We start from the raw sequence: 25,802 nt of genomic DNA, 5'->3' as shown, positions 1-25,802 counted from the left end.
GCAGACGGGAGGGGGGAGGGAGCTGGAACCAGTTCTAAACGGCACTGTAGATTTGTGGAACTCACTCCTAGTATGTGTACATATATTCTTGGATATGTAAATGATGTAATAAATAGAGATGGCACTAAAGAGATATATCTGGAGGGACCCAGGAGAAGGGCCTTTTTCATGGTGGATCCCTTCTCTGGAATGTCATCCCCCCCCCCCCCCCCAAATATTAGACTGGCCCCTACTATAACACTTTTTCCGAAGGCCCTGAAAATGTGGTTCTGCCAACAGGCCTGGGGAACCCAGAGCAGGATGGAGCCCATTAAATGGCTAGTATGAATGTGTATTGTCTCCAGGGAGAGGGGAGGGGTATTAATTATTTTATTTTTATTATTCTTTTTTTTTCTTTAATATGGTGTTTTTATAGCCTTGTAAGCCACCTTGCGTGACTATGTGCGAGTAGGCAGCAATATAAATTTTCTAAATAAATACATATATTATTATTATTGAAGACCAAACCATCAAATAAAACACTGAGGGCTAAATCTCATCAATGCCCCCAGTTGTGCCTTTTGGTCACGTTCAGAAAAAAAGCCACTGGAACATAAAGTACTGTTGCTAATGTTTGCCAAAAACTAAAAAAGGACATCTTGTCAGAACCAAAGGTAGAAAACTTATTTCCAAATATAAATGCTGAGGTAAGGTAGAGAAAATGGTGATGTTCACAATGAGTTCAGCAGTTTCCGTCCTTTGAATTTTAAAAAAAAATGTTCTGAGGAAAAATTACCTTGGTTGAAATCAGAAAAAAAAATGCTAGCTTTACAATTAATTAATAGATTTTTTAAACTATTTACATTTTCTTTCGTAAATTGTGCTTCAGAGTTCATGTTTGAAATTAACTGAATTTATGTATCAATTCATTCAGGATTAGACAGTACTTGAGCAAAAATGATTGCTGTACATTTATTTAAATCCAGGTAGCTGGAAATCAGAGTGCTGGAAAATATTCCTGCAGACTTCTTTATATTCTCTAAGTACGATAGTATTTTTATTGGTATAGATGGGACAAAGAGGGTCATAACATCCAAGTGGAGTACGGGGATTACAAATTATCTACTTGCAATGCTCTTAAAAGATTTCCTACCATGGTAACTCACATGTGAGTTTAATGGAATAAAAATGCTCTTTAAATCCCAGGAGCTCGCTACTGGAGTACTCCTTTCCCAAATCACACAATGTGGCATCAAAATAAGAAGAGCGATTTATATTCTTGCTAACTAACACTTGCTGTATTCCAGGCAACTTTTTTACTCATTCCATTTTCTTTTTTTAGAATGGTTTGCCACAAGCACTGACAGTTACATCCTCCGGGACCTTGATGACACTTCCGTGATGGAAGATGGCAGGAAAAAACTGAACACCTTAGGACATTATAAGGTAAGAAGAGTCATTGCTCCAAGAATTTCTCTCCCTTTAAGCCTGGCTTTCCTCCGAGGCCCCACGATCTGCTTCCTAAGCAGGATTAACAGAAGAAAAGCAGGAAGGTTGCCATAACTCCACAAGACCTTCTGGGGAATAGACATCTGCCCTGGCGAGAAATTCGTTAATATTGCAACACATCAAGACTAATTAAACACTTTTCATGCAAAACAAGATATTGCCGTGGAAGAAAAAGCTTCATTTTCCCAGTGGCTGCCATCCATCCGTCCTAATTAAAATCATGCCATTCCTCTTCTTAACAATAGTGTCAGAATTCACATTGATCTCTTAGGGGAGCACGGGCTGCCCACAAAAGAAGCTTGCTTTTTTTTTAACTTCCTTTGTGAAAAATAATTTCAATTTCATTTGAAGTGACAGTCATATAATTTAGGCCTTTCTTCAAAGCATTTTCACACGCGTATACTAATTTCATACAAATAGCCATGGGACTGAGCGTGTACTACTTCTGGTTTTTTTCCCCCCCTTCCCTTCCGTTGTGCCCAATTCTCAGAGACTGCCAGGACAATTCCCTGCAGTTTTCTTGGGAAGATTTTTTAGAAGTGGTTTGCCACTGCCTGCTCCCTAGAACTGAGAGAAAGTGACTGGCCCAAGGTCACCTAGTTGGCTTTATACCTAAAGCTCCCAATCTCCCATTTTCTAGCCTCATGCCTTAACTGGCTCTCATTATCTTTATGGTACCACAGCTTATTTCTGGTAAGATAGAAAAATGTGGGATAGACATTACCACCACCAGATGGATTCGGAGTTGGAAAGCAAAAAACAGCCGAAAATGAAGGCCAAAGTCAGCTGGCCAGCATGCACATGCATGCTGGAGCTGACAGGGGAACGCCTCGCATGCCCTAACAAATGGCTCCGTGTGCCACCTGTGGCATGCGTGTCATAGGTTTGCCATCACAAGTATAGGGTTTCCTGTCTAGGCAGGGGGTTGGACTAGAAGACTTCCAAGTCGTTTCCAACTCTGTTATTCTAATAGTATTCTAATAGTGACCAACTGCAGTCAGCATGTAGTTCTCCATGGAGCTACATCTATGTGGAGGGAGGTACCTCAGGGTTCTGCCTTGAATCTGACGTTCCTCATCATCTTCATAAATGATCTAGATTAGGGAATCGAAGAGGAACTCATCAAATTCGAAGATGACACCAGGCTAGAGGGAATTGGCAACACAACGGAAGATAGACTCAAGATTCAGAAAGATCTTGATAGACTTGAGCATTGGACCCTATAGAAGAAGATGCAGTAGAGTGGTGGGAAAAGTAAAGTCCTGCACGTAGGCAGGAAAAATCAAATTCATTGATATAGAAGAGGAGGCACCTGTCTTAACAGTAGTAACTAGATAGGACTAGTGGACCACCACTTAAGTATGAGTCAGCAGTTTGTTGCAGCTGCCAAAAAAGCCAATGCAGTCCTTAGGCTGCATCAACAGAGAGATATCATCAACATTGCAGGAAGTGACGGTACTGCTCCATGTTCCACTAATCAATCCACATTTAGAGTACTGCATCCAGTTCTGATCACCACGGTGTAAAAGAGAGACTCAGTCCAAGGAGTGCAGAGAAGAGTGACAAAAATGATAAGGGATCTGGAGGCTAAATCATACAGATTACAGATTAACAGAATTGGCAGGGACCTTGTAGGTCATCTAGTCCAACCCCCTGCCCAATGAACTAGGTATGTTTAGCCTAATGAAGAAAAGTCTCAGGGGAGGCATGATAGCAGTCTTCCAAAACTTAAAGGGCTTAAAGGGAAGAGGGTGTAGATTTATTCTCTCTAGTACCTGACAAGAAGCAATGGGTGGAAGCACTGACAGAGGGAGATTCAGCCTGGAAATAAGAAGGAATTTCCTAACAATGAGAATGATTAATCAATGGAATAGTTTATCACCTGAAGTTGTAGGCGTTCCATCGCTGGAGGTTTTCAAAAAAAGATTGGGCAACCAGTTGTCTGGGATGGTATAAGATCTCCAAGGTCCCTCCTAGCCCTTTGATTCTATGATTCTATATCTGTACTTGATCTCAATTAAACCCGTCCTACTTTTAAACTTTATGTTTACCCAATCTTACGGTGGCTATGTAAGTGAACTAGTCTGTAATCTAATATGTATTTTTTTAAAAAACTCACCTTATAGAATGTGCAAGGAAAATGGTATAACAAAGAATTCAGACGTAATTTGCGGAGAGCACCTGCTATCAGACTATTACATTTCTGCCATCTCCTGTTCACGGATCTTTTGTGCAAAATCCACAGTGTTTCTATTATTCTGATGTAATGTTTTCCACAGGCATTTTGTCACATAAGAAAAATAGAGAAACAATTTGAACAAAATAAGCCTCTGCCTGCTTATTTAAAAAATCTCTCTTTGCACAATGTAGCTTTCTTCCTAAGTGACGGCATGTTCCGGTTTGCATCCTTAAGGGAAAAAATTAATTCAAACTGTTGTTTCTGCAGATACCTTAATATTTCCATCAAAATGTAAAATAGGAATTCTTTAATACTTATATGCATATTAAAGATGGGATGCAGCGTAATGTAGTTAAATTAGACAAGCCTTTAAAATAACTGTAGAATCAATCAAATGAATTTGCAGCCAAGTTTTATTTTAAAGATTTGATAATGGGCAGAGGAGACAAAGGAGAGATTCTGTAAGCATTTGTCAGCAGCAAGTTTGGAATGTTTGGAATGTTTATTAACATTTATAGGCCGCCCTTTTCCCCGAGGGGACTCAGGGCGGCTTACATAAAAATGGGGGAAGGGGGGATACAAATAACAGACACAAAATAATACATAAAGATAAAAATAAAAGCAACACTCATTCATCATTCGGGTGGGGACAGCCTATCTTTATCCCCAGGCCTGGCGGGCTAGCCAGGTCTTAAGGGCTATGCGGAAGGTCTGGACGGTGATGAGGGTACGAATCTCCACAGGGAGATCGTTCCAGAGGGTCGGAGCTACTACTGAAAAGGCTCTCCTCCGTGTGGTTGCCAGTCGACACTGACTGGCAGATGGTACTCGGAGGAGGCCTAATCTATGCGATCTAATTGGTCGCAGGGAGGTAATTGGCAGGAGGCGGTCTCTCAAGTTGCAGAAAAATGCATGTACCCTAAAATGGAGATTCTAATCTTTGCTAAGTTCATTTGGTAAATGTCTCTCAGTCATTTTGCAGAAATGTCCCAATTTGCTAGTTCCTAATAAGATTCTAGGGGACGTGGTGGCTCAGTGTCTAAGACACTGAGCTTGTCGATCAGAAAGGTTGGCAGTTCGGAGGTTCGAATCCCTAGCACCGCGTAACGGAGTGAGCTCCCGTTACTTATCCCAGCTTCTGCCAACCTAGCAGTTCAAAAGCATGTAAAAATGCAAGTAGAAAAATAAGAACCACCTTTGGTAACAGTGTTTTGTGCGCTTTTGACATTTAGTCATGCCGGCCACATGACCACGGAGATGTCTTCAGACAGTACTGGCTTTTCGGCTTTGAAACAGAAATGAGCACCGCCCCCTAGAGTTGGGAACGACTAGCACATATGTTCAAGGGGAACCTTTACCTTTTAATAAGATTCTGCTTCTTCCTCTGCCTCTCAGATCCCTGATGGAGCATCCCTAGCCATGAGTTTAACAGATAAAAAAGACAACACTTTAAGTAGAGGTAAGTCGACACTCATTTTCTTTCATAAATATCCTTGGATTTTTCAGGGAGGATTTTAAATTGTTATCATTCTTAAACATTCTATTTCATTCACTGAAAATTAATTACCGTGACAGACATCTGTGGTTTAGCCCAATTTGGTTTTGTGCAACTGAATGAAGAATTAAAGTTACAAAAAAAAAGAAAAAATCAGGTGGTTTTTTTTAACAAAAGATGGAATGAGAGGAAAGGGGTTTGAACCCTCTCTCTTTCCCTAGTTTCTCAATCTTCTGCTGAATTTGCAGTCTCAAACCAAAGATGTATAGTTGAGTGTCACAGATAGTCTAACTCAATAAATTAGCATTGCCTTCGTTTTTTAAAAAATAGTATTGCAACTTTTGAAAATACGGCTTTTTCTCAAATTTGCTGAACAAAGCATTCTGGAAACAGGAATAAATGTGAACTAACTTTATAATTGGAAGCAGAATTAGATGGGTGGGAGGTTAAGTAATAGTGGGTCCAGGGGTTATAAGAAGTCACAGCCCAAAGGAAAGGGGGATTTTCTCCAGCCATGATCCCAATTAAATAATTTTCCCATGTTCTGATAGGAGGTGGAAAGTTAAACCTCAGATTCCATTACACTTTGGATCCAGTAAAAATTGAGCTCCAAAATCACTGCTAATTTTTCTATGGCTCATTTATGACCATAATATACATTTTTCCTCCTTTAAAAAATAACACCTTTCTATTGATGAGGCTTACATGTAATTTATCACTGACTAACCAATGAAAAGGAAAACAAACTGAAAATACAAACTTAGAGGACAAACAGACCTCCATAAATCATCTTAGCTTTTTTTAATTGATTATAGCTAAGTAATCAATATGGCTCTATTTAGGGGGCCAAGAGGGAGGGCAGTTTTTATTTGGTAGTGTCAGACATAGCTGGATATGAAACTTTCAATGTGAGATTGGACCATAGGGATTAGTTGAGGCTGCTCTTGTTTATCTTTCTCTCTGTAGTTTAGCAGTGTTTCTGTCCAAGCTCCTTGACATTGTAGCTGAGTTGGGAATGGCATTCCCCAGGCTTATCTGTGGGACTTCAGCCAGTCTTCTCTAAGAATGGAGTCAGAAGTGGCTCACATGTTCATAGCAACCATGGATCTGGTCCAACTTATTCAGGATTTAACTCACAAAGGAGGTCTCACAGTAGGTTTTTGTCTTGTCACAGTTCATACAGGGTTCATACCATGGGGGATGTTAATAGGAACCTCTTGTCTTCTCCTTCTGGCCATAGAGTTTTCTGAGGCGACACCACTGCAAGGAAGTAGGACTTATTGAATTGGTCCACTCCAGGCAACCAATAGACCCAGTGCCATTTCAGAGGGAACATGAACTTTTTCCTGAAGCTCTGATTCGTGGCTTAGCCAAGGCCTTGGTTGCAACTTGGAATGAACACATGGAAGGGGCCTTGGACACAAATTGGGGCATTTCCTAAGCTCACAGAAGAACTGTTAGCTACTTTAGCTTAAAGATACCTTTGCACATTTGCAGCTTGTGTGTCAGCTATGTGCCCATTCCTGGATCAGGAGGTGTTGCTCATAATCACTCATACATTTGTCACTTCCCAGTTAGATCATTGCAATGTACTGTGCATGAGACTGACTTTGAAGACCATCCAGACTTTACAACTGATGCAGAATGCAGTAGCGCACACACAGTTTCATGTCCCCTTTGATTTACTGGCACCTCAGCTATGTGAGCTGCATTAGCTTCTAGTGTCTTTCCAGATGCAATTCAAAGTACTGATTGTTGCCTTTAAAGCCCTGCATAGAATGGGTCCAGGTTATTTGTGGAGCCACTTTTTCCCAAAGGTATCATCATCTTCCACTGGCCATTGAGAGTTCTATGATTGTTATGTATTGGGAAGGGTTTTATGGTTATGGCAGTGGTTTGCTCTCCAAGTTCGTTTCAATTTAGATTCTGAACGTTTCATTACCAGCCTAGGTAACATCAGCAGCATTTCTTGTCCTATTCTCCTTCGCTTATAAATATGTTTTATGGTATTAGGACTTATTTACTTACTTGCTTGCTTACTTACTTACTTACATACCTATCTACCTACTTCTTTTTACTACTCCTGTTGTACATTAATTATCCATACTTTCTCCTATTCAACGGCATTAAATTTGGTGTGTTACAAACCAAGACTTTATCTGTTTGTATTTGGAAATCTCACAATATTTTAATCTGGTGATTTTTTAATTACTTTTTCAGCTATACATTCCCACCAATTTTTCATTGCTAGAACACAATCATTCTTACAGATGTTCCAGTGAAACATTTTAGTTATTGCATTATTTCATTGTTTATCAGATTATGGGATCTTCCTGCACATAATTCCTACTGTTTCCTCTACTTCTTTGTACAATCTGCATTTGACATGATTTGATGATTTTTCAGTTCTGGGCTTGATTGTGTTAGTTTGAATAGCTTGCTCTTGAGCAGCCAAAATCAAATGAATCATTCAGATTCATTTTTTTAAAATGTAAGCCATTGTTAGCTTTTATCTTATGCATTCCCCTCAATCTTTTGTAGAAATTTATCATGCCACTAGTATTATGATTGCTGACATTTGGCATTTTTATCCACCTATTGACTCCTTCCGAGGATGGGGGGGGGGGGGGGAGAGGAGGTGGTTTAATCATAGAAGAGCTTTAAAGTTCTTCATGGCTTAAGACCATACTACCTAAGAGACTGTCTTCTTTCAGTTGTTTCTACCCATCCAATCTGATCTGGCAGGATGGACATGCTTCAAGTCTTCTCAGCCAAAGAATGTCAACTGGTGGGAACCATGAGAGGTGCCTTCTCTGCCATAACTCCTCCCTCTGGAACATTCTCCCTCCAGAGATTGAGATGGCCCCAGCCCTGCTGACATTTTAGCAGGCCTTGAAAATCTGGCTATATGCCCCAGTCTGTGGTCCCAAGTGTTTGAAGGACTCAGTTTCCTAGTTATATTGACACCAATGAATTATAATATCTTTGGCTGCTTAATGTATTTTTATTGTATTCTGTTTTAATTGTTTTTATGATTGTTTGCCATCCAGAGTCACTGGTTTGTGATGGGAAGCTATATAAAATGAATAGATAAATAAATAAACAGATAAAGAATAATTGACCCTAGATCACTTAGTAAGCTAATCGTGTATAATAACTTTGGGCCTGAGTCTCCTTTATCCCATTGGACATTGCCAATTTATATCTCTTATTCAGTTTTGGCTGAATTTATTAATATCACTGCAGACAGGCATTTCTGTTTTCTGTTTGTTGCACGAAATATATAATCAATATTTTTGTTACCTTTATTTCTCCATGAATATCCCAAGGGAGCACTGTTAAGCAATAACGTGGTTTGCACTATGAATAGAGCTTAGAAAAATGTATCTGAAAGGGGAACATAAACCCCAGTCCTCCTTCCAACTGCAATGTATTCCAATGTGAAAAGCTTTATTTATTTATCTGTTATCAATGTTTATAGCCTTCTCCAGCCCTAACGTCTCTGGGCAGGTAACAAGAGAAAATATGCAAAACAAGTAAAACGAAAAAGAGATAAAATCATGTAACAAAGTGCTAAAAATTAAAAACCCAAAGCATATTTGAACAAAAGTTTCTTCTAAATACTTCAGCATGTCCATAATTTACTATTTTTTTCTGAAATATTATTACGAGTATCTCCTGAATAGAGTTTATAGACCCAGGTAGCACCAGAATTTCCTTTAGTATTCACACAACCTATTTGTCCCTTCTAGTGGAAAGTGTCTAAGGTTGTCTAGTCATGATTGTCTGGTGGAGAATGGCTTCTGGTGGAAAATGGCTACATACCTTCAAAAGAGAACTGCTAGCCTCCAGTGTTATTGTCATGTTCCTCTTCTCTTCCTTGTGAATCTAGAGCAGGATTGGTGTCAGCCCTACAAGATCAAGAAACATATGCTTTGTGTGCCTAAAACTACTTTTATTAAGATTAGCTATAGTAATAGACTCTTGCAGGCTTGAATGTGGTCTTCTCTCTTTTTTTTTCTTGATGAGAATGTTGCCTGTGTCTGTCTTTTTTGCTCCTCTACCTCCCCCCATCTGAACTTCTGCAGGATTCATCTGCTGATTGCCTTGGTAATGGATCTTCCCTCTCTTTACTCTACAGTTGGGCAACCTGAGATCCCATGAGCAGATATAGGATCCTGAAGCTCTTTTACTATGGCTTTGCTGGAGGTTTTTAAGAAAAGATTGGACAACCATTTGTCTGAAATGATATAGGGTTTCCTGCCTGAGCAGAACTAGAAGACCTCCAAGGTCCCTTCCAGCTCTGTTAATCTAGTCTAGTCCTTTTTCAGTTTAGTCCTATTTCTTTTCTATTTCTATTAATTCTGTTCTATTCTATTCTACTCTACTCTACTCTATCTACTCTATTCTGATTTCCTGCTCTGCTGCCAAAGATCAGTGGCTTACTTTGTCGTCATAAAACACACAAAAATAGCAGGGTAAACTCTAAGATAGTTTTAAGATAATCAAGTAAAGAAAATAGTCATTCCTCCTTTCTGCGAAACAAGAAAATCTTGGCCCTACTCATGCCACAACACAGGGACACTCTGCACTGCTACTGCTCCTCTAGTGGCCTTCTAAATAAAAAGAAAATAGCAATGGAACACCCCAAAATATACAGCTGTTACAGAAAAGATATTTGAGTCATGGGAAAGTACCATAAGAAAGAAACTCCAAACAACCCCACTTTGATTGGGGTTAGATATACTGTGAAGCAGAGAGAGGCTTTGACAGGATTTTCAAAATTCTGCTACAAGACTTTCATTCCATTAAAGTATATCCCAAGACACCTTGTGGTTCCTGTTTTCTGACTTTGCCTACCTCAAAGGAAAAACCTTTGCCCTCAGCATTCTTAGAAAGGAAAAGAAAAGGATGGGAAAATTGAAATATGTTTTAAGCCTTCAAGCAATGCGGGAAAGAAGGGAAGGGAGGGTGTGGGGAAAAGAAAGGAAAGGAAAGGAAGGAAAGGAAAGGAAAATTTGGGAGTTTGGGTTGGATATAGCAGATGGTCTGAGAATATTATCAGTGATTATAATCAAGCAAACTAAGTGTTTACAGCTCTTTGTGTTTGCACCTGTATTGCCAGAGAGGCTGCTTTTGGGGAGTGGGGGGGCGCATTTGGTCTGCCTTTTAAAGGTTGTTGCTTTAAGATTGAAGATGATAGCTCTGTTGTTCTTGGCTTTAACATTATATTTTAATTTTGTTGTTTTTCAGTTTGGATTCTGGTATTTTGTTTTGTGTACTGCCTAGGGGAGCGCCCGTTAGAAAAGAAAGCTGGTAGAGAAATAAATTTATAAATAAATACTGTCAGGTTTGTTTTCTCTGAGGAACCGGCCGTAATGGTAAAGGGTGAATTTTTCTATTTGAACTCCAAGAAAGAGACATAGATACCTATTATGCTATAGAAGCATAGAAAGGAAACCACATGGCTTACCCTATGGAAGGTTTGGCAGCTCCAAATTTTACAGTGGAAGTCCCTTTTATTTTCTTGGAGGTTTCCAGTATCCATTTGGCTGGTACAAATCCTCCCTAAGAAATCTCATGGCGTAATAAATCCACCAGACTCCGAGAAATAATAACCCTCTTAAGGCATTATCACTTCAGGCTTGTGAGTTATTGTTATTTCAGGTGGGTTTATAATCTACATTTAAATTTTACATTACAAGATAAAACTCAAAGCCAATCTAGTCTTCATTCCTAAAAATGTTCTTTCTCTGTTCAAAATGAACGCCCTCATGAAACCAAGAGAAATTTCTGTAGCTTGGAAGTAATTGACCTATCATGACATTGCTTTGTGGTGAGTGACTGGATTTTGCAAAGCTGGCGTGTCTGTGGCAGTTGGGGGGGAAATAAGATACAGTAATTTATGTTGGTGAATCCTACCATTCATCTAAACGCCTTCAGTGACATCCACAAAACTGAGTAGGATTGATGGCTAGACAAAAGAAAGACAGAACAGAGACACTTAGCGCCCTGTTCACTGCAGTGCATGACTTTTTTTGAATAGCAGCCAGCAATCTGAGGGACAGAAAAAAATATATGTATATGGATGTCCAAAGAGCAGCAAACAGTATTTTGGCAGAGCTATAAGGAGACCCAGGCCTGGAGCCATCCATAAATACAATATAACTCTGGTCATCAGACTGGATGTTATGAGGTCATTTTCTTTCCTTTTTCTAAATAGCGTGCTTCTTGACCCTTGTTCTTCAATGGCTGTCTTTTCTATTGTGACACATCAGCCGTCAATCTCAGTCAAGTTCAGATCCTTGACAAGAATGGCTTTTAGCTAGATAAGTGGTTTACCAGTAAGCAGATCAAGTTCTTGGCAGTCACCACAGCACTATGGAATTGGAGCTGACCAAATTGGTACTGGAACACCACAAACCAATGGTGGGTTCTTACCGGTTTGGCCCAGTTTGGCCGAACCGGTAGTACCATGGCAGCCTGGGTTGCTGGAACTGACAGCTACCCAAGTCTGTCAAGCCCCCGAACCAGTTTTCCCGGTTCCCATCTTGTTTTTATTTTAGTTGTACTGTGCATGCGCTCACGGTGTGCCCCTGAGCGAACCGGCAATAGTCTCTGCCGGAACCCACCCCTGCTCCAAACCTATTGATGGCAAATTTCAAAAATCACCTGTGAAGAGGAACATAGCAACTATGTAGTGCTATTTTGTTTTTCCCTAAAAAATAAAATATGTGAACAAAAAGAATGGGTGTGTGTATATGCACATGCATGCTTGTCTGTCTGTCTATCTCTTTGTCTGTCAGCCAGACATGAAAGTATTCTTATGGTGTAATCCATAATTTTTACCCAACATTTTCCTTCACACGGGCAAAACAATTTCCCTCTTCAATCTTTACTATATCATTTTAAAGCTTGCCTGATCCTGGGGATTTACAGTGTCAGAAAGAATCAACTGCAGAGAATAGTAGAGAGGCTCAGGATAAAACCCCATTTTTGAATTTCCTCCTCCAACAGAGATCTCCTCTCTACCTCATGGGAAGAAAAGAAAAAAAAAAAAAGCCTCTTTGGCTCCAGAACTTATTGTGTCTTTCATTGTTTGTATCTGGCATAAGGTAATAAAATGAGCAGCAATCCTCTGTTTATTTGTATTGCTAATATAAGCAATTCACTCACAGCTTGCAGTGACCACACACAGTATAAATGTGTTTCAAGTATTTTGGATAACTTTTGCTGTAAATGAGTAGATATAAATATCCTGTTGCTAGAGCATGTGTGGAAGTGTACTCTTGCATTATTTTTTTTCCTGTACTGAATCCATTTCTTACTGTGTTTCTATGGCTGAAGCCTAATATAAATAATATTAGATTCAATAAACATTTAATATTAATATTTATATTAAATATGTACTCATAAACCCGATAAAAAACTTTACTTGATTTACTTTTTTCTCTGATCAAACTTCTACTCTAGATATGTAACTAACTGCAGGTGGAAGAATTGATTAGACTCCTTTTAGTTATCAGATGTAATCTGATTCTTTCTAAAAATCTATTTAAGTGGTTTTCAAGGAACTGATAAATATTCAGTGATAAAAGGCAGCCATAATAGACATAAGCTTAGAAATTGAAAAGCAAAACTGGAATCCAATATACATTCCTATCTCAGGCTCATGCATTTAGATCTCAAACTATTTTAAAAAAACCTTTTAGAAGCCAAGTAAAAATTATTTGACTCCGTTAATCTTTCATGGAATAATGGTGCTCAGGTTCATGTTTGAACTCAATAAGCTGACATGCGGATCATCTTCAATAATAGGTATCTTTTACTCTTGAAAAAAAACCATGCAAAATTGTACACTAAGCAAATTCTCCTTTGCTTTTCTCCTTTTTTCCGCCAGTAAAAGACTTGGACACTGAAAAATACTTTCATTTGGTGAGTACTCTGTTCCAAAGGATATCCACTCTGCCTTTCTAGGTGGGCCAGACAGATTTTCTTAGAGAGGAAGTTTTTCTCCCTCAGCTGCATTCTCTGTACAAAATAGCTATCCAAGAAAAGGACCCACACACAATAGCTATCTAAAAAAATGTCTGACTGACATGGTATATAGAAAAATGAAGTCATAGCCAAATCAGAACTTTAGACAAAGCTGAGAAAAGAATTACAAAAAATAATTCGATGGTTGAGAAGCAGGCCTGGCCCAATGTAACTATAACCAAGTCTGTTCCTAGTGAAACAAGCTTCCCCCCTTTCTCTTGCCTTACAGTTTAGTAATGTATAATGTAAAGACAGTAAGGCTGTACATGGTTTATTGTAAAGGCAAATATAAGAATGCTTTCCATATGCACAGTGCATGCAGAGCGATAAATTTGTCATCCAGTCAGTTTATTGGCCTAGGATCAGACTCATTGGGGAGGGGACAGTTTAGACCCTTGGGGTTCTTGAGTTGTTTGTGTAATAGGATAATAATTGAACACACAAATTTGGTAGAGAGAAGGAATGCATTCAATTTTTTTAATGTAGTCTCTGTCATAATCTTGCATGTATTTCTAACATATTTTATCTTCCTGATGATTGCCAATTATCAAAAGGGAAAGAATTGTTGTATCTAACTCATGTTTTAAACAGCCGAATTCATTGTAAACTGAATCTACTGCAAAATTCTCCATTCACTGAAAGAGAGAAGGGAAAGGAAAGGAGGAGGAAACAGCCAATATAGCTGGCAATAGTATAAATTATATTTAATATTGTTCCATTGTTAATAATCTCATTGCTCTGGTTATAGCATAAAGAAGTAATCTTTCTCCTTTTTAAAAAAAATTAATGCCTTGTAGTCAGCTGTTATATTATTTAACAAAACCTTTGTAATCGTACATCATCCGTTGGTGAGTGGATTTGTTCTTTATTGTTATTATTGTTTGGCCATTGTTCAGGTCCTTCCCACAGATGAACTAAATGAACATAAAAAATCGTATCGACAAAGTCATAGGAAAAAAGTTCTTCCTGAAATCTACCTAACCAGATTGCTTTCCACAAAGGTAGGACATTAGAGGTGCATTGAGTGAAAAGATTGATATATAAGTATTCTTGGTATGAAATTATTGATCCCAGATGTCTCCTTTGGCATATTACAAATGTTCCAACTGACTAACAAAATCAAGTTCAACTAAAATTAACTCTGAATTACCCTGTGTTTTACATTACATGGGAAAATAGCTATCCTTATGATTAAAAATGAAATTTTATAGTGCAATTTTGTACATTTGTTTCTGTAAATAAAGCTTTATTACTACATTTCATGAAACTTGTATTTTAGATAAGTGTGCATGAAATTAAATGGCATTTAGTAAAGAATAAATGTAGTTTAATTTCATGCATAATCTTGGTAAATTACATTTAGAAAGGAGCCTGGTGGCTCACCAGGTTAGGATTTTGGATTAACAAACAACAAGCCTGTTTTTGACACCCATGTGCTGCCATGGGGCAGAGTGAGCTCCTGTCCTTTGCTCCAGCTCCTGCTAGGGAAATGAAAGGAGCCCCCAATTGGGCTTTGCCTGGACAACAGTGATGTCATCAGCTAATTATTTCAACACGGAAGCACCTCAATGCTTCTGACATGAGTGCAATGTGAGTAAAGAGTATATTTCATTGAACTCGTTAAGTCCATTAATATTTTTAATTATTATATTTTTGGAATAAGTTAACTCAGATTACTGTGCTTATAAAAATCCACATTTTATAAGATTTGTAAATAAAAAAGACATTAGGATATTTCATTATTTTCTAATTTTGTGATACTGGGTTATATTCTAACATTGTTTACATATTGCATTAGATTTTTACCTGCTGTTTTCATCTTGAGTATTGTTTTATGATGTGTTACTAAGTTTGGGCGTAGTGAATCTATATATCATGACTGCTTTGAGGGTTATACAGAGTTTCACATTTATTACTGTTGACTGTGATAAAATTGAAAATCATAATTATAGACAGAAGTGACTTCGAAAGAGACAAATTTAGTTATTTCTCTAGCCATTGTGTTTTTGTTAATGTTTATGATTTTTTAACTTACAGCTTTTTGTATTCAGCAGATAAAGTGATTGAATGAAGGATTAAGCTTTCTCCTTTTGATCCTAGACTACATATCATATGTAGATTAACAAATATGTGCTGACTAAAACCTTTATTCTACACCACATTATTTATTCAGCTAAGTTAGACCTCTGGTCCAATGGTCTATTTATGTGTCATATTTCTATAATAATCAATACCCAAAGCAGTTAGCAGTAAACATTAATTTTTCCAACACATAGCACAACATAAAGATCAATTTGCTAGAAAAAAACAGAAATAAATCTTAAAAATTCAATATAAATAGCATAGCATAAATATAGTATTACAGTAAAACAACTGCTACAAAACAAAATCAAAACTAACAGTTCATTTATATTTTTAAAAAGCAAAGTGTTTTTACAAATGCATATAAGTTCAGTTTCTTATTTTGTTATTAAAATAACTGGAATGGGAAATATGATAGTATTTCTTCTTGTTATGCATTTTATACTCAAGAAAAACATAGTTATCTACTGCAACAATGGTGAAGAGTCCCATCTACTTGAGGGGGGGGGGACGGGACCATAGAGTATCACTGCTAATGCTTTTAATGAACTTGGACACAGATGTTGGCTAGAAGCCAGTCTGTAATTCCAGTGCTTTGTGATTCATAATTGGAGGCGAGATCACAGAATTGCCAGGGGTCTATAGTTTTTCCCACTGTTTACCACACAGAACAATCACAGATGTGCTCTTAGATTCCAGAACCAGAGAAGGAGAATCTTAGTGCCAAAAAGGATTAAATGCTAACTAAAACTAATTACTTCAGTACACAAAATTAACCCAACTCTCACGAAAGATTCCTCCCTCTTCACTCAATCATATTATTTCAGATTTCTTAAACTTAGTCTGAAAAATAGTTAAAGCTTATTAATATTTTAGTCATCATTGTCGGTCCTTTCTTAATGCAAGTTGAATATTTTCATTCTTTAGGGCACACTGCAAAAATTCCTGGATGATTTATTCAGAGCCATTCTGAGTATCCAAGATGACAGGCCACCTTTGGCAATTAAATATTTCTTTGATTTCTTGGAAGAGCAAGCAGAGAAACGGGGAATCTCTGACCCAGACACATTGCACATTTGGAAAACCAACAGGTTCGGAAAAGAATTTCCATCATTTCTGTCTTATACAGGTCTACTTCTAAACAAGCGCCTTTGATTCCCATGGTAGTTTCTGAGGAGGAAGCATATGTAGAATGAATGAGAGGAAAACGTAAAGAGAGCAGGAAATAACTGCAGAACTGCAGCTCAATGCTTTTCAAACTCCCACCAGACAAATTCTAAGTTATTCAAATACTGCATCCAGTTTTGGTCGCCACAATGTAAAAAGGATGTAGAGACTCTAAGAGAAGAGCAACAAAGATGATTAGGGGACTGTAAGCTAAAACATATAAAAAACTGGAATTGGTTATGTCTAGTTTAGTGAAAAGAAGGACTAGGGGTGATATTTTTGCATTATAGAATCAACTTTTATAGAAGTTACAGATTAATCCCTATATTTAACAAAAATAGAAAAGTTAGAATCCAAAATGAAAGAAGGATGTTTAGGCAACAAATATGATGGTCAAAGATCATTCCCATTAGACCAATTACATCAACTCAAAATCTTGCAAAATCAAAATCTAGATACTAACCCTTGACATGTTATTTAATTTATTTCATCTTGTAATGGAAAGATGTAAGAATGAACATGATAACTATCACTGTGAATTTTGTTCTATAGCCTACCTCTGAGATTTTGGGTCAACATTCTAAAGAATCCCCAATTTGTCTTTGATATCGACAAAACTGACCACATAGATGCCTGTCTTTCTGTAATAGCTCAGGCCTTCATTGATGCCTGTTCCATCTCTGACCTGCAGTTGGGCAAGGTACGTAATGGCCAGTAAGGATGATGTTTTCAATTGTTCTTCCACTCAATAATATTATACCCAAGTCATAATTCTGGGATATGGTACTTGCAATTTTTGGCTGTCTGTAGAAAGTTTTTTTTTCTGCCTCATGTCAACCTACAATAAGTTTCTGACCCTTGAGAGAGTTGCAAATGCTTAGTAAGACATCTAATTTAGATGTTGGGTTTCTAATTGGGATAAGATGCTTTTTAATGCACATCCAGAATTGTCAAGCTCAAATGCATGAGTTGGCATTGCTAAAATCATAGCAATAAGGAGTATATAACCTATTTCCTGGGAGCTAGAAAACTTGGTACTTAGAATTATTTCTCCTTGCCTTCTTTTTGCTGGGTGACCATTTTTTTTGTTGTTGTTTCTATCAAAGGACTGAATATGGGACTGGTTTGTTGAAAGACCAATCCAGTTTTCTTATTAGGTATCTAATCCTATACCACCATTTGAATTTTTGTACTTGGCTATCACAACCTTCTTACATATTGGCTTTCAAGGTAATCTGACACCAGGAAGCCTAAACTAATTTATCGATCCCAAGGAAACCTAATGCTGATTTATAGCCCTTTGAGTGCTACAGAGATTTAATTGCAAGAAAAACCTGTTTTGCATTGTTATTGAAGTGAATCTGGAGAATTTAATATACTTCCTTGAGGCACTTTGTTGAGGGCTGTAATTTAATCCTTTAATTAGTCATTGGTATAAATATAAATAAAAGTGAGCATATATTAAGTGTAATGTTACAGCATAGGATACCCAGTGACACATGTTTTAAAAAATAGTATTCTGCTAATAAATTTAACACTCTCCTGGAATAATGCTAGATTATATTTAAATATTCCTTTGGGAATACTGGTCTGAAGACTATTTTAATTAATTTTATTTATCACGTGCTATAACATGCATTGAATCATATATTCATAGGGAATCTAATGCAAAGATAACTGCTCATTTCAATTCAGCGATGTTTTAAACTTGCCAGTGCATATATTTATATTTTATCAGAAAATATTTTTCTTTTTTTAAAAAAAAGAAAAAATGATAATTAATCATTGAAAAATAATGGACTCCCTCTGGATTTTTGCCTCTAGGATTCACCTACTAATAAATTATTATATGCTAAGGAGATTCCTGAATATAGAAAAATTGTACAGAAGTATTACAAACAGATCCATGATATGCCACCTCTTAGTGAGCAGGAAATGAATGCCCATCTAGCAGAGGAATCCAGGGTAAGATATCTCTTTGATAATGCATCAGTTTCAGATTTTTCTCCTATGACAATTTCTCCAAACCTTTTCGCAAGTACTTTTAATCCCATACAAATTGTGAGAATACGGATAGTCCTTGATTTACAACAGTTCATTTAGTGAGTGTTTTTCACACTTACAACCATTGTAGCATCCCCATGGCCGTGTGATCAACATCCAGACACTTGGAAACTGACTCTCATTTATGACGGTTGCAGTGTCCCAGGGTCACACGATCACCTTTTGCGAATTTCTGAGAAGCAAAGTCAATGGGGAAGTCAGATTCACTTAACAAACCCGTTACTAACGTAACAACTGAAGTGGTTCATTTAACAACTATGTCCACAAAAGTCATAAAACGGGGCAAAACTTCACTTAACAAATATCTCAGCAACAGAAATTTTGGGCTCAATTGTGGTCATAAATCGAGGACTACCTGTATTGATTTCATGTCTAATTAAAAACAGCTTTTATATTCTAGTCAAAGAGTGTTCAAGAGTGCTGTATTAAGTATTATCAGGAATCCAACTAAAAATTGCTTGACTATAAATCACTAAAGAGATTTTCCTTGGCCACAATGCATTTTCATTTTTTCCCCTGCATTACTCATAAGTTATGTATGTCACATATTAATTAGCTGACTTTGAAAACAATCAGAGTTCAACTATGCTGATGCAGCATAGAGCACCGTCCAATGCAAGTACAATTCTAACTCAATTGATTCCTGTCAAAAACGGCGGCCGTGATTTAGTGAACATTGAAGTAACATTCTTTGTTTGTTTTATTCTTCATGAAGAAATATCGGAATGAGTTTAACACCAATGTTGCCATGACAGAGATTTATAAATATGCCAAGAGATATCGCAGTCAGGTGAGTCATTTCCTTGATCTGATAGAAAAAAAATTGTTTTTATCTTTCGGTTTTCTAGCTTCTAGCAACAAAAGTTGAGTGTAACTATGTTTGCATTGTGAAATACTTCGATGTGTGTCTTTGCAGTGATGCTTAACTACTATACCAAATCTAAACTTGCACTGAATTAATATTATTAATGTTTAGCATCATGAGGGGTATTAATCCCTATCACTCATGATCTGGATTCAAAATATGAATCCAGATAACGAGGGAGCAATGTGCAGCTCCTGATGTGTTTGCCCCCTTCAAACTTTTTGCAGCTTTCAGGATCAATTTGGCATCGCAATTCAATAACAAGCCACTCTATCAGACACTGGAAACAAACCATTTGAAAAGATCTTTAGTTATCTGAAAGGATTAGAATATTCTTGATGTAAGCCAATTATAAAAATGGCAGTTTCCATAAAGGGTGGCTGTCGGAGTCACATGGATGATTTCAGTGATTCCCCCCCCCCCCCCCCGTTCTGGAAAGATTATACATGCAGTTTTGGTCATCACACTATAGAAAAGATATGAAATTCTAGAAAGAGTGCAGAAAAGAGCAACCAAAATGATTAGGGGAATGGTGACTAAAACATACGATGACCGGTTGCAGGAACTGGGCATGGCTAGTCTAGTGAACAGAAGGACCAGAGGAGACATGATAGCAGCGTTCCAATATTTGAGGGGTTGCCACAGAAAAGTGGGGGGGGGCAGTCAAACTATTTTCCAAAGCACCTGAAGGCCATACAAGGAATAATGGATGAAAACTGAACAATGAGAAATTCAACATGGAAATAAGGAGGAACTTTCTGACAATGAGAGCAATCAACCAACAGAACAGCTTTGCTTTCAGAAGTTGTGGGTGCTTCATCACTGGAAGCTTTCAAGAAGAGAATGAACTGCCATTTGTCAGAAGGTCTGCTTGGTCCGGGGGTTAGACTAGATGATCTACAAGGTCCCTTCCAAATCTGTTAATCTATAATGCCAGATCAGATCCAGAATCCAGCAGCCATTCCTCTTGGAAAAGCTGTGTTGCTAGCCAGCAGAAGCCAGCAAAACATCAGCTCACAATGGTTGCTTACAGGAAGTGTCCAATTTCATTTTATTTCTTCATACAATTAATTTCTCAGATATTTACTTACTGAGTTTCTCCCCTTGGTCTGGTTTACTTTCTTTATGGCCCCTATTAGTTCCAAATGCATTCCTTTTTTTTTTTTAATTTGGCCTTTGGCAAACCAATAACATTGTTACCCGAGCCCAAATTATTCTCGTCCATGATCCATTTGCATAATCAGGAGATTTGAAAATTGCTAATAACTCAAATTATTTAATGCTTCTAATAATTAGATCCATTGAGATAGTAAAAGATTAGCTTTAGAGTAAAAGATTACACAAAACGCAGATCTTGCATGGGTTTTCAGTTTTAAGGATTATGTCATTTCAGGGGGAAAAAAACCTTTGCATCAGTTAGTACTTCTTAGTTTCTTTTCATATAAACATACCCAATATTCCCTTCCTCTCCCTCCCCACACAACTGTTACATCTCAGACTTTTTACAGAAAATCTTTTAAAATACCATGAAAATAATTTGCACGAACTGAAAAACACAGAATGGGTTTGGTGTTATTTTTATTACCTGAAAACACCTGTTAACGGGTAAATCTGAAAAGTATTAGACGTAATTTTAGAGCGCTGTTATCTAAGCCCAGCTGTTCTTAACATTCTGTGTAAAAATGCATTTTTGTACCAGGATCAATTGGGCAGCTTGTAGTTTCTGAGTTGTTGCAGTCTATCACTTTTCCATAAGAATGAAAAATTCTCATTCTGCTACACTAACCATACTTCCCTATACAGCCCTATTCAGATATTAAGTCCAATAGGACTTACTCCTATGCAAGTACAGTACAGTGCTTAAGAAGTCAAAAGTACTTGGCAGTTCTTCTTTCTTTGGCTCCATGCAATATAACCAAGCTTTATTAAGCTACAGTTTCTATTAGAAATAAATTGGGAAATCACACATTTCAGTTTAACAATAACATTAGGTTTCCAATCAGTATCAACCCATATTTTATAATCCTATGTCATAATAAACCAAAAGAATGTTATCTCCATTCACAAAGAGGAAACAACACAGCCATGTCAACAGACTTGTCGCTTTCCTTTTCCCACACTTGTGGTCACCCATTCACATTGTTTACATAGAAAGTAGGCTTATGGGGTTTGATGCGCTCTGAACTTGGTTATTTTCTTGAAGATGGTTCATCATCCAAACTCGGTAACATCATCAGAGAATTGATGACATTATCTAGTTTGAATAATGAAATGTCTACAAGAAAACAACCCAGCTTGGAGAGCACCAAGGACCCCTCATTTCAATCTTGAGCAACAAGTATGGAGGACCTGCGGTTCCCCCACACCATCACCTGTCTTACTCCCCAGCTACATGAGCAGTTTAACTACAGTCTGCAGTTGTGCTTTCTGCATCCCACCTCAAAGCCACAATGCTTATTCCAATAGATCGTTCATCTTTGCCAAGGACAATTCATCTTTTCCCCCCTTCTTATCTGCAATGGTAAAGACATTGCAAGATGCAAAACGTTAAATAGTTTTCCTTCAATAAAAAAGGAGGCATACGCAATGGAATGACATAGGAGGGTTACCTGGAATCTTCTAAAGGCATTAAGTTTATTTCTCAAAAGCTGAGTATTAGCAAGAAAGTGCAACAGCCATTCCTATAGACCACTGCTTCCCAAATTTGTAATGGCTATGGTTGCTGGAGAATCCTGAGAATTAAAAACCACATATGTGGAAGTTGCCACTGTTGAAAAATACAAGTATGAATCATTATAGTAATAAGGAAGTATAATAGTCAGAATGTTACTAAAAGATGGGTGGAAATCAGCTTAAACAGGTAGATAGTTTAAGAACTTGAATGACATACATTGAGTGGACACTTTCCTGGAGAAAAAGTTTTGAGTAGACATGCATAAGACTGCACTGCCTGAATGAATGAATGAATGAATGAATGAATGAATGAATGAATAAATAAATAAATACCTCACATTTGTTTAATTCCTTGTTTCCTCAGATAGTGAATGCGTTGGACTCCAACTCTACCACAAGACGCACTCAGCTGCAGCACAAATTTGAGCAAGTGATTGCACTTATGGAAGACAATATTTACGAGTGCTGCAGTGAAGCATAGGTATCAGACTGAACTTTCTTCCTGTGTTTAGAAGTGACCTTCTCTGCAGTGCACTGTCTTTTCAGAAACACCCTTTCTAAGTCATTGTTTGTCAATAAGTACCCCGCTGTATGTATATGATGATTAAGAAACCAACTTGATAGCAGATCTGCCCCCATCTTACACTATCTGGAGTGGTGTCCACTAAACGGCTTGAAATTTACTAGAGGATCTGCACTGCATGGCTCCCATAACTTATTTGCCCTCCTGATCATCTTCAGAATGGCCATTTTTTTACTTCATTCATTTTCCCAGAGAAAATCTTTGCGCACCAAAGGATATGGAGGTTGTTGAGACAAAAGCAGCAACAACTCAGGGAATAATGAATGAAGGTTTCAAAAGGCTCTCAGATCCACAAAGGAATTCTCTCTAAACAGTGCCCCTCTTTCTTCTGTGTACTTTAAATATCAGGGAATCCATTTACTGTACACAGTTTGCTGCATTATATGTATTTTGTGCCTTTTATTTTTGTACTATATGTGTAACATAGCCACGCCATCCTCCAACATTGGAAAGAGGTGGAGATTTCATAGGCTCCACAATGCAGTTCCTTCCCGAATAGACACGGCATGTGAAAGCACTTTATCTCATCACAAAAACGGCTGTTACCTTGCTGAAGGGATTATTGTTGCGTAGCAAACAAGAGTCAGAAAACCAACCAATCCGTGCAGATGTTCCCACTTCTCCAAACTTCCCAGATATTCCTGTAGGTTGATTTTGCACTCGGAAAATTCTCTGACTGCCCTCGGACTGCTTGAGGAATAATTTTCCATAGAAGGAAAAATATACGTATGCTGCAGGGCCAAAGGAATGTGCTTTCTTCCTTGCCCCTGCTAGTTCAAAGGGTATATATATAGGGCTGAACTCTCAGCTCAGCTTAAACCCAAAGTTGATAACAGTTGGTTTAATGTAAGGCCACTGTTAATTTTCATTAGAACAAAAACAATGGTATGTATTTCCGTTCCAATTGCTATCTGAAGGGAACTTTTTTGTGCAGTGTCCTGCATTTGCCAGCATCATTGCGAAGTGTCACGTATTGCTAACTTTGATGCCTGAAATGTTCCCTTTACCCTTACGTTGTCCTCTCTGTTGTGAAGGAGAGAATATCAGTAGTTCTAGTACTCTCAAAATTCCCCTTTGGTACCTTAGGTAGTTGCCTTCAGGCAGTAGATGTTTTGTATAAGAAGATGAAAACTCATCACAAACACTGACGCCGACACACGCCCTTGACAATGCCAAGCTCATGAACTGCCAAATAATGCTCAAAGCATACCACACTACCTCACCAAAAACAAGGGAGGAGTTGCCACAGTTTTGAGGCTGAATTGATTGTGGGGTGAATTTCAGTTTTTTAATCAAAATCTTGTCCTTGACAGTTACCTTACTTCAGATATAACTTTCCAAAATGCCTAGTGTTAGTATATTATTTGGGGAGCTGATATGTCATGATGGATTTTATATATTGCTATATTGAAATACAGATTTTATCCAGGGCAAAAATAAAGAGGAATATAGAAGACCTAAAAACAGAACTTCAAAAAGTTACGCTCACTGAAGAAATGTACATGTATTTGCCAAGAGACTGGTTGTGGAAGAGAAATCTAAGAATGTAGCTGGGCTACATTTAACTTGACAGAAGTTGTTTGTTTCCTTCAAAGTTATTATTATTTTTAATCGCGAGGAGCTGCCCAGTTACACACATACTTAAGGAAAACTCAGGAATGGGAGGGGGGGACCCTATTCTGATTACCATGAGAGGAGGGAAATGGATTGAAATTGAAGCAGGTTTAACAAATGTGCTATTTTGTCTGTGCAGGAAGTTATAATTTTGGCATCAACAGCCAGCCTAGTTCCTACATAGAATTGGATGAGCAGAAAGCTCTTAGCTAATATGACTGATCTTCCTTTCCCCCTGAAAGGTCCTATCCTGAGTATGACTAGAGGTAGTTGTGGTGCTCCAAGCTGTGTGCTTGGTGCACAAGTGTGATGGCCTATGCTTTGTTATTTAATTCTTTGTTCAAATATTTGCTTCAGTCTTTGAAAAGAAATAAGTTGTCTGCAAGGTGGAAATTGAGGGGAGCCCAACTTTATTGTAATATATATATATTATAACTTTGTCAAGTTATTTGTGAGTGTTTCCCCCCTTTACCTGGTGTTTAATGGAAGTGGCAAAATCCTTCAGGTGCTGGGGGATATCTTTGTAATAAAACAAGTTGATCAAATTTGTGTGGTAGTGTGTCCATTCAGGCAAATTCTCATCCTTTTAAACCAGGGGTTGGCAACTTTAAACACTCAAAGAGCCACAAAGGTCCTAACCAGAAGCCCTCCGTTCAATTCTGGAGCCGACCGGAAGACTGGTTTCCCTACCATAGAGTCTCCTCCTAGCGCAGCATCCTTTTTCCTCTGCCGACCGGAAGTCTGATTCTCCCACCATAGTGTCTCCTCCTAGTGCAGCGTCCTTTTTTCTCTACCTGTCCTAACCGAAAGCCCTATCAATTGTGGAGCCAACTGGCTACTGGGAGCCGCAGCAGAGGGATGAAAGATGACATGTGACTCCAGAGCCGCTGGTAGCTGATCCCTGTTTTAGACAATTAAAATAAGCAGCACAAAGTTTGTCAAACTGTAAAAGCCACTGAAATAGTCCATCTGGGCAAAGTTTAGGCTTGTGGGATTTATTACTCTGAGATCCACAAAGATGAATTATGCCTAAAAACCATAAAACTAAAAAAGGACATTGTTTACGAGAATTCATATTTGTAGGAAACCTGACTTTATTCATTCTTTAGCATTGTCCCCCATATTCCCTATTCCACCATAAGGATAATCTACTGAAAAATAGAGGAGCTTCTTCTGTCCAACAAATGGAATAACCAGCATACATTAGGATAGTTTTTTAAAAAAAATAGTTTGCCTTTCAGAGCATATATATATATAACAAGAGAAAAAACTAGAAGCTGCACTTAAAATTTGTAGAAACGGTAATACCCAATGGCCACAACTACATCATGAAGTTTGGTTAATAGCATTATGATTTCCATAGTTTTTCTGGTTTCTTTGGCAGGTGGTATAGAGCTTTGTTGTTTTTTTTTAACTGTGATGGCCTTATCATGATTTGGTGTTATTTTTCACTTCAAATGATATGCTTTTTGGCACTATACTGTGAAAAAGGGCTCTAGAGACCAAACAAGTTGTACATCCCTGCCTTGAATAGTCTAATTAACAAAAAGGCTCA

General features: G+C 37.8%; 1 protein-coding gene across 1 annotated transcript in view; it reads left to right on the top strand.

Moving 5' to 3' along the window:
- PLXND1 (plexin D1) overlaps positions 1 to 24,792 on the top strand; it is a 169,923-nt gene extending 145,131 nt beyond the window's left edge. Inside the window, exons 28-36 of the mRNA XM_087708935.1 lie at positions 1,322 to 1,425; positions 5,063 to 5,126; positions 13,063 to 13,097; positions 14,096 to 14,200; positions 16,209 to 16,372; positions 17,001 to 17,148; positions 18,273 to 18,413; positions 19,228 to 19,302; positions 22,415 to 24,792. Of these exons, the coding sequence (XP_087565061.1) occupies positions 1,322 to 1,425; positions 5,063 to 5,126; positions 13,063 to 13,097; positions 14,096 to 14,200; positions 16,209 to 16,372; positions 17,001 to 17,148; positions 18,273 to 18,413; positions 19,228 to 19,302; positions 22,415 to 22,531 (953 nt within the window). The 3' untranslated portion in view covers positions 22,532 to 24,792. The remainder of the gene's footprint in view (positions 1 to 1,321; positions 1,426 to 5,062; positions 5,127 to 13,062; positions 13,098 to 14,095; positions 14,201 to 16,208; positions 16,373 to 17,000; positions 17,149 to 18,272; positions 18,414 to 19,227; positions 19,303 to 22,414) is intronic.
- Positions 24,793 to 25,802: the final 1,010 nt, after the last annotated feature.

Source organism: Thamnophis sirtalis, unplaced genomic scaffold (genome assembly GCF_051295495.1).
Source record: "Thamnophis sirtalis isolate CommonGarterSnake01/CBP01778 unplaced genomic scaffold, rThaSir2_p1.2 scaffold_3, whole genome shotgun sequence".
Lineage (NCBI taxonomy): Eukaryota > Metazoa > Chordata > Lepidosauria > Squamata > Natricidae > Thamnophis > Thamnophis sirtalis.
The sequence above is the reverse complement of the archived record's forward strand: the minus strand, read 5'-3'. Positions and strand labels throughout refer to the sequence as shown.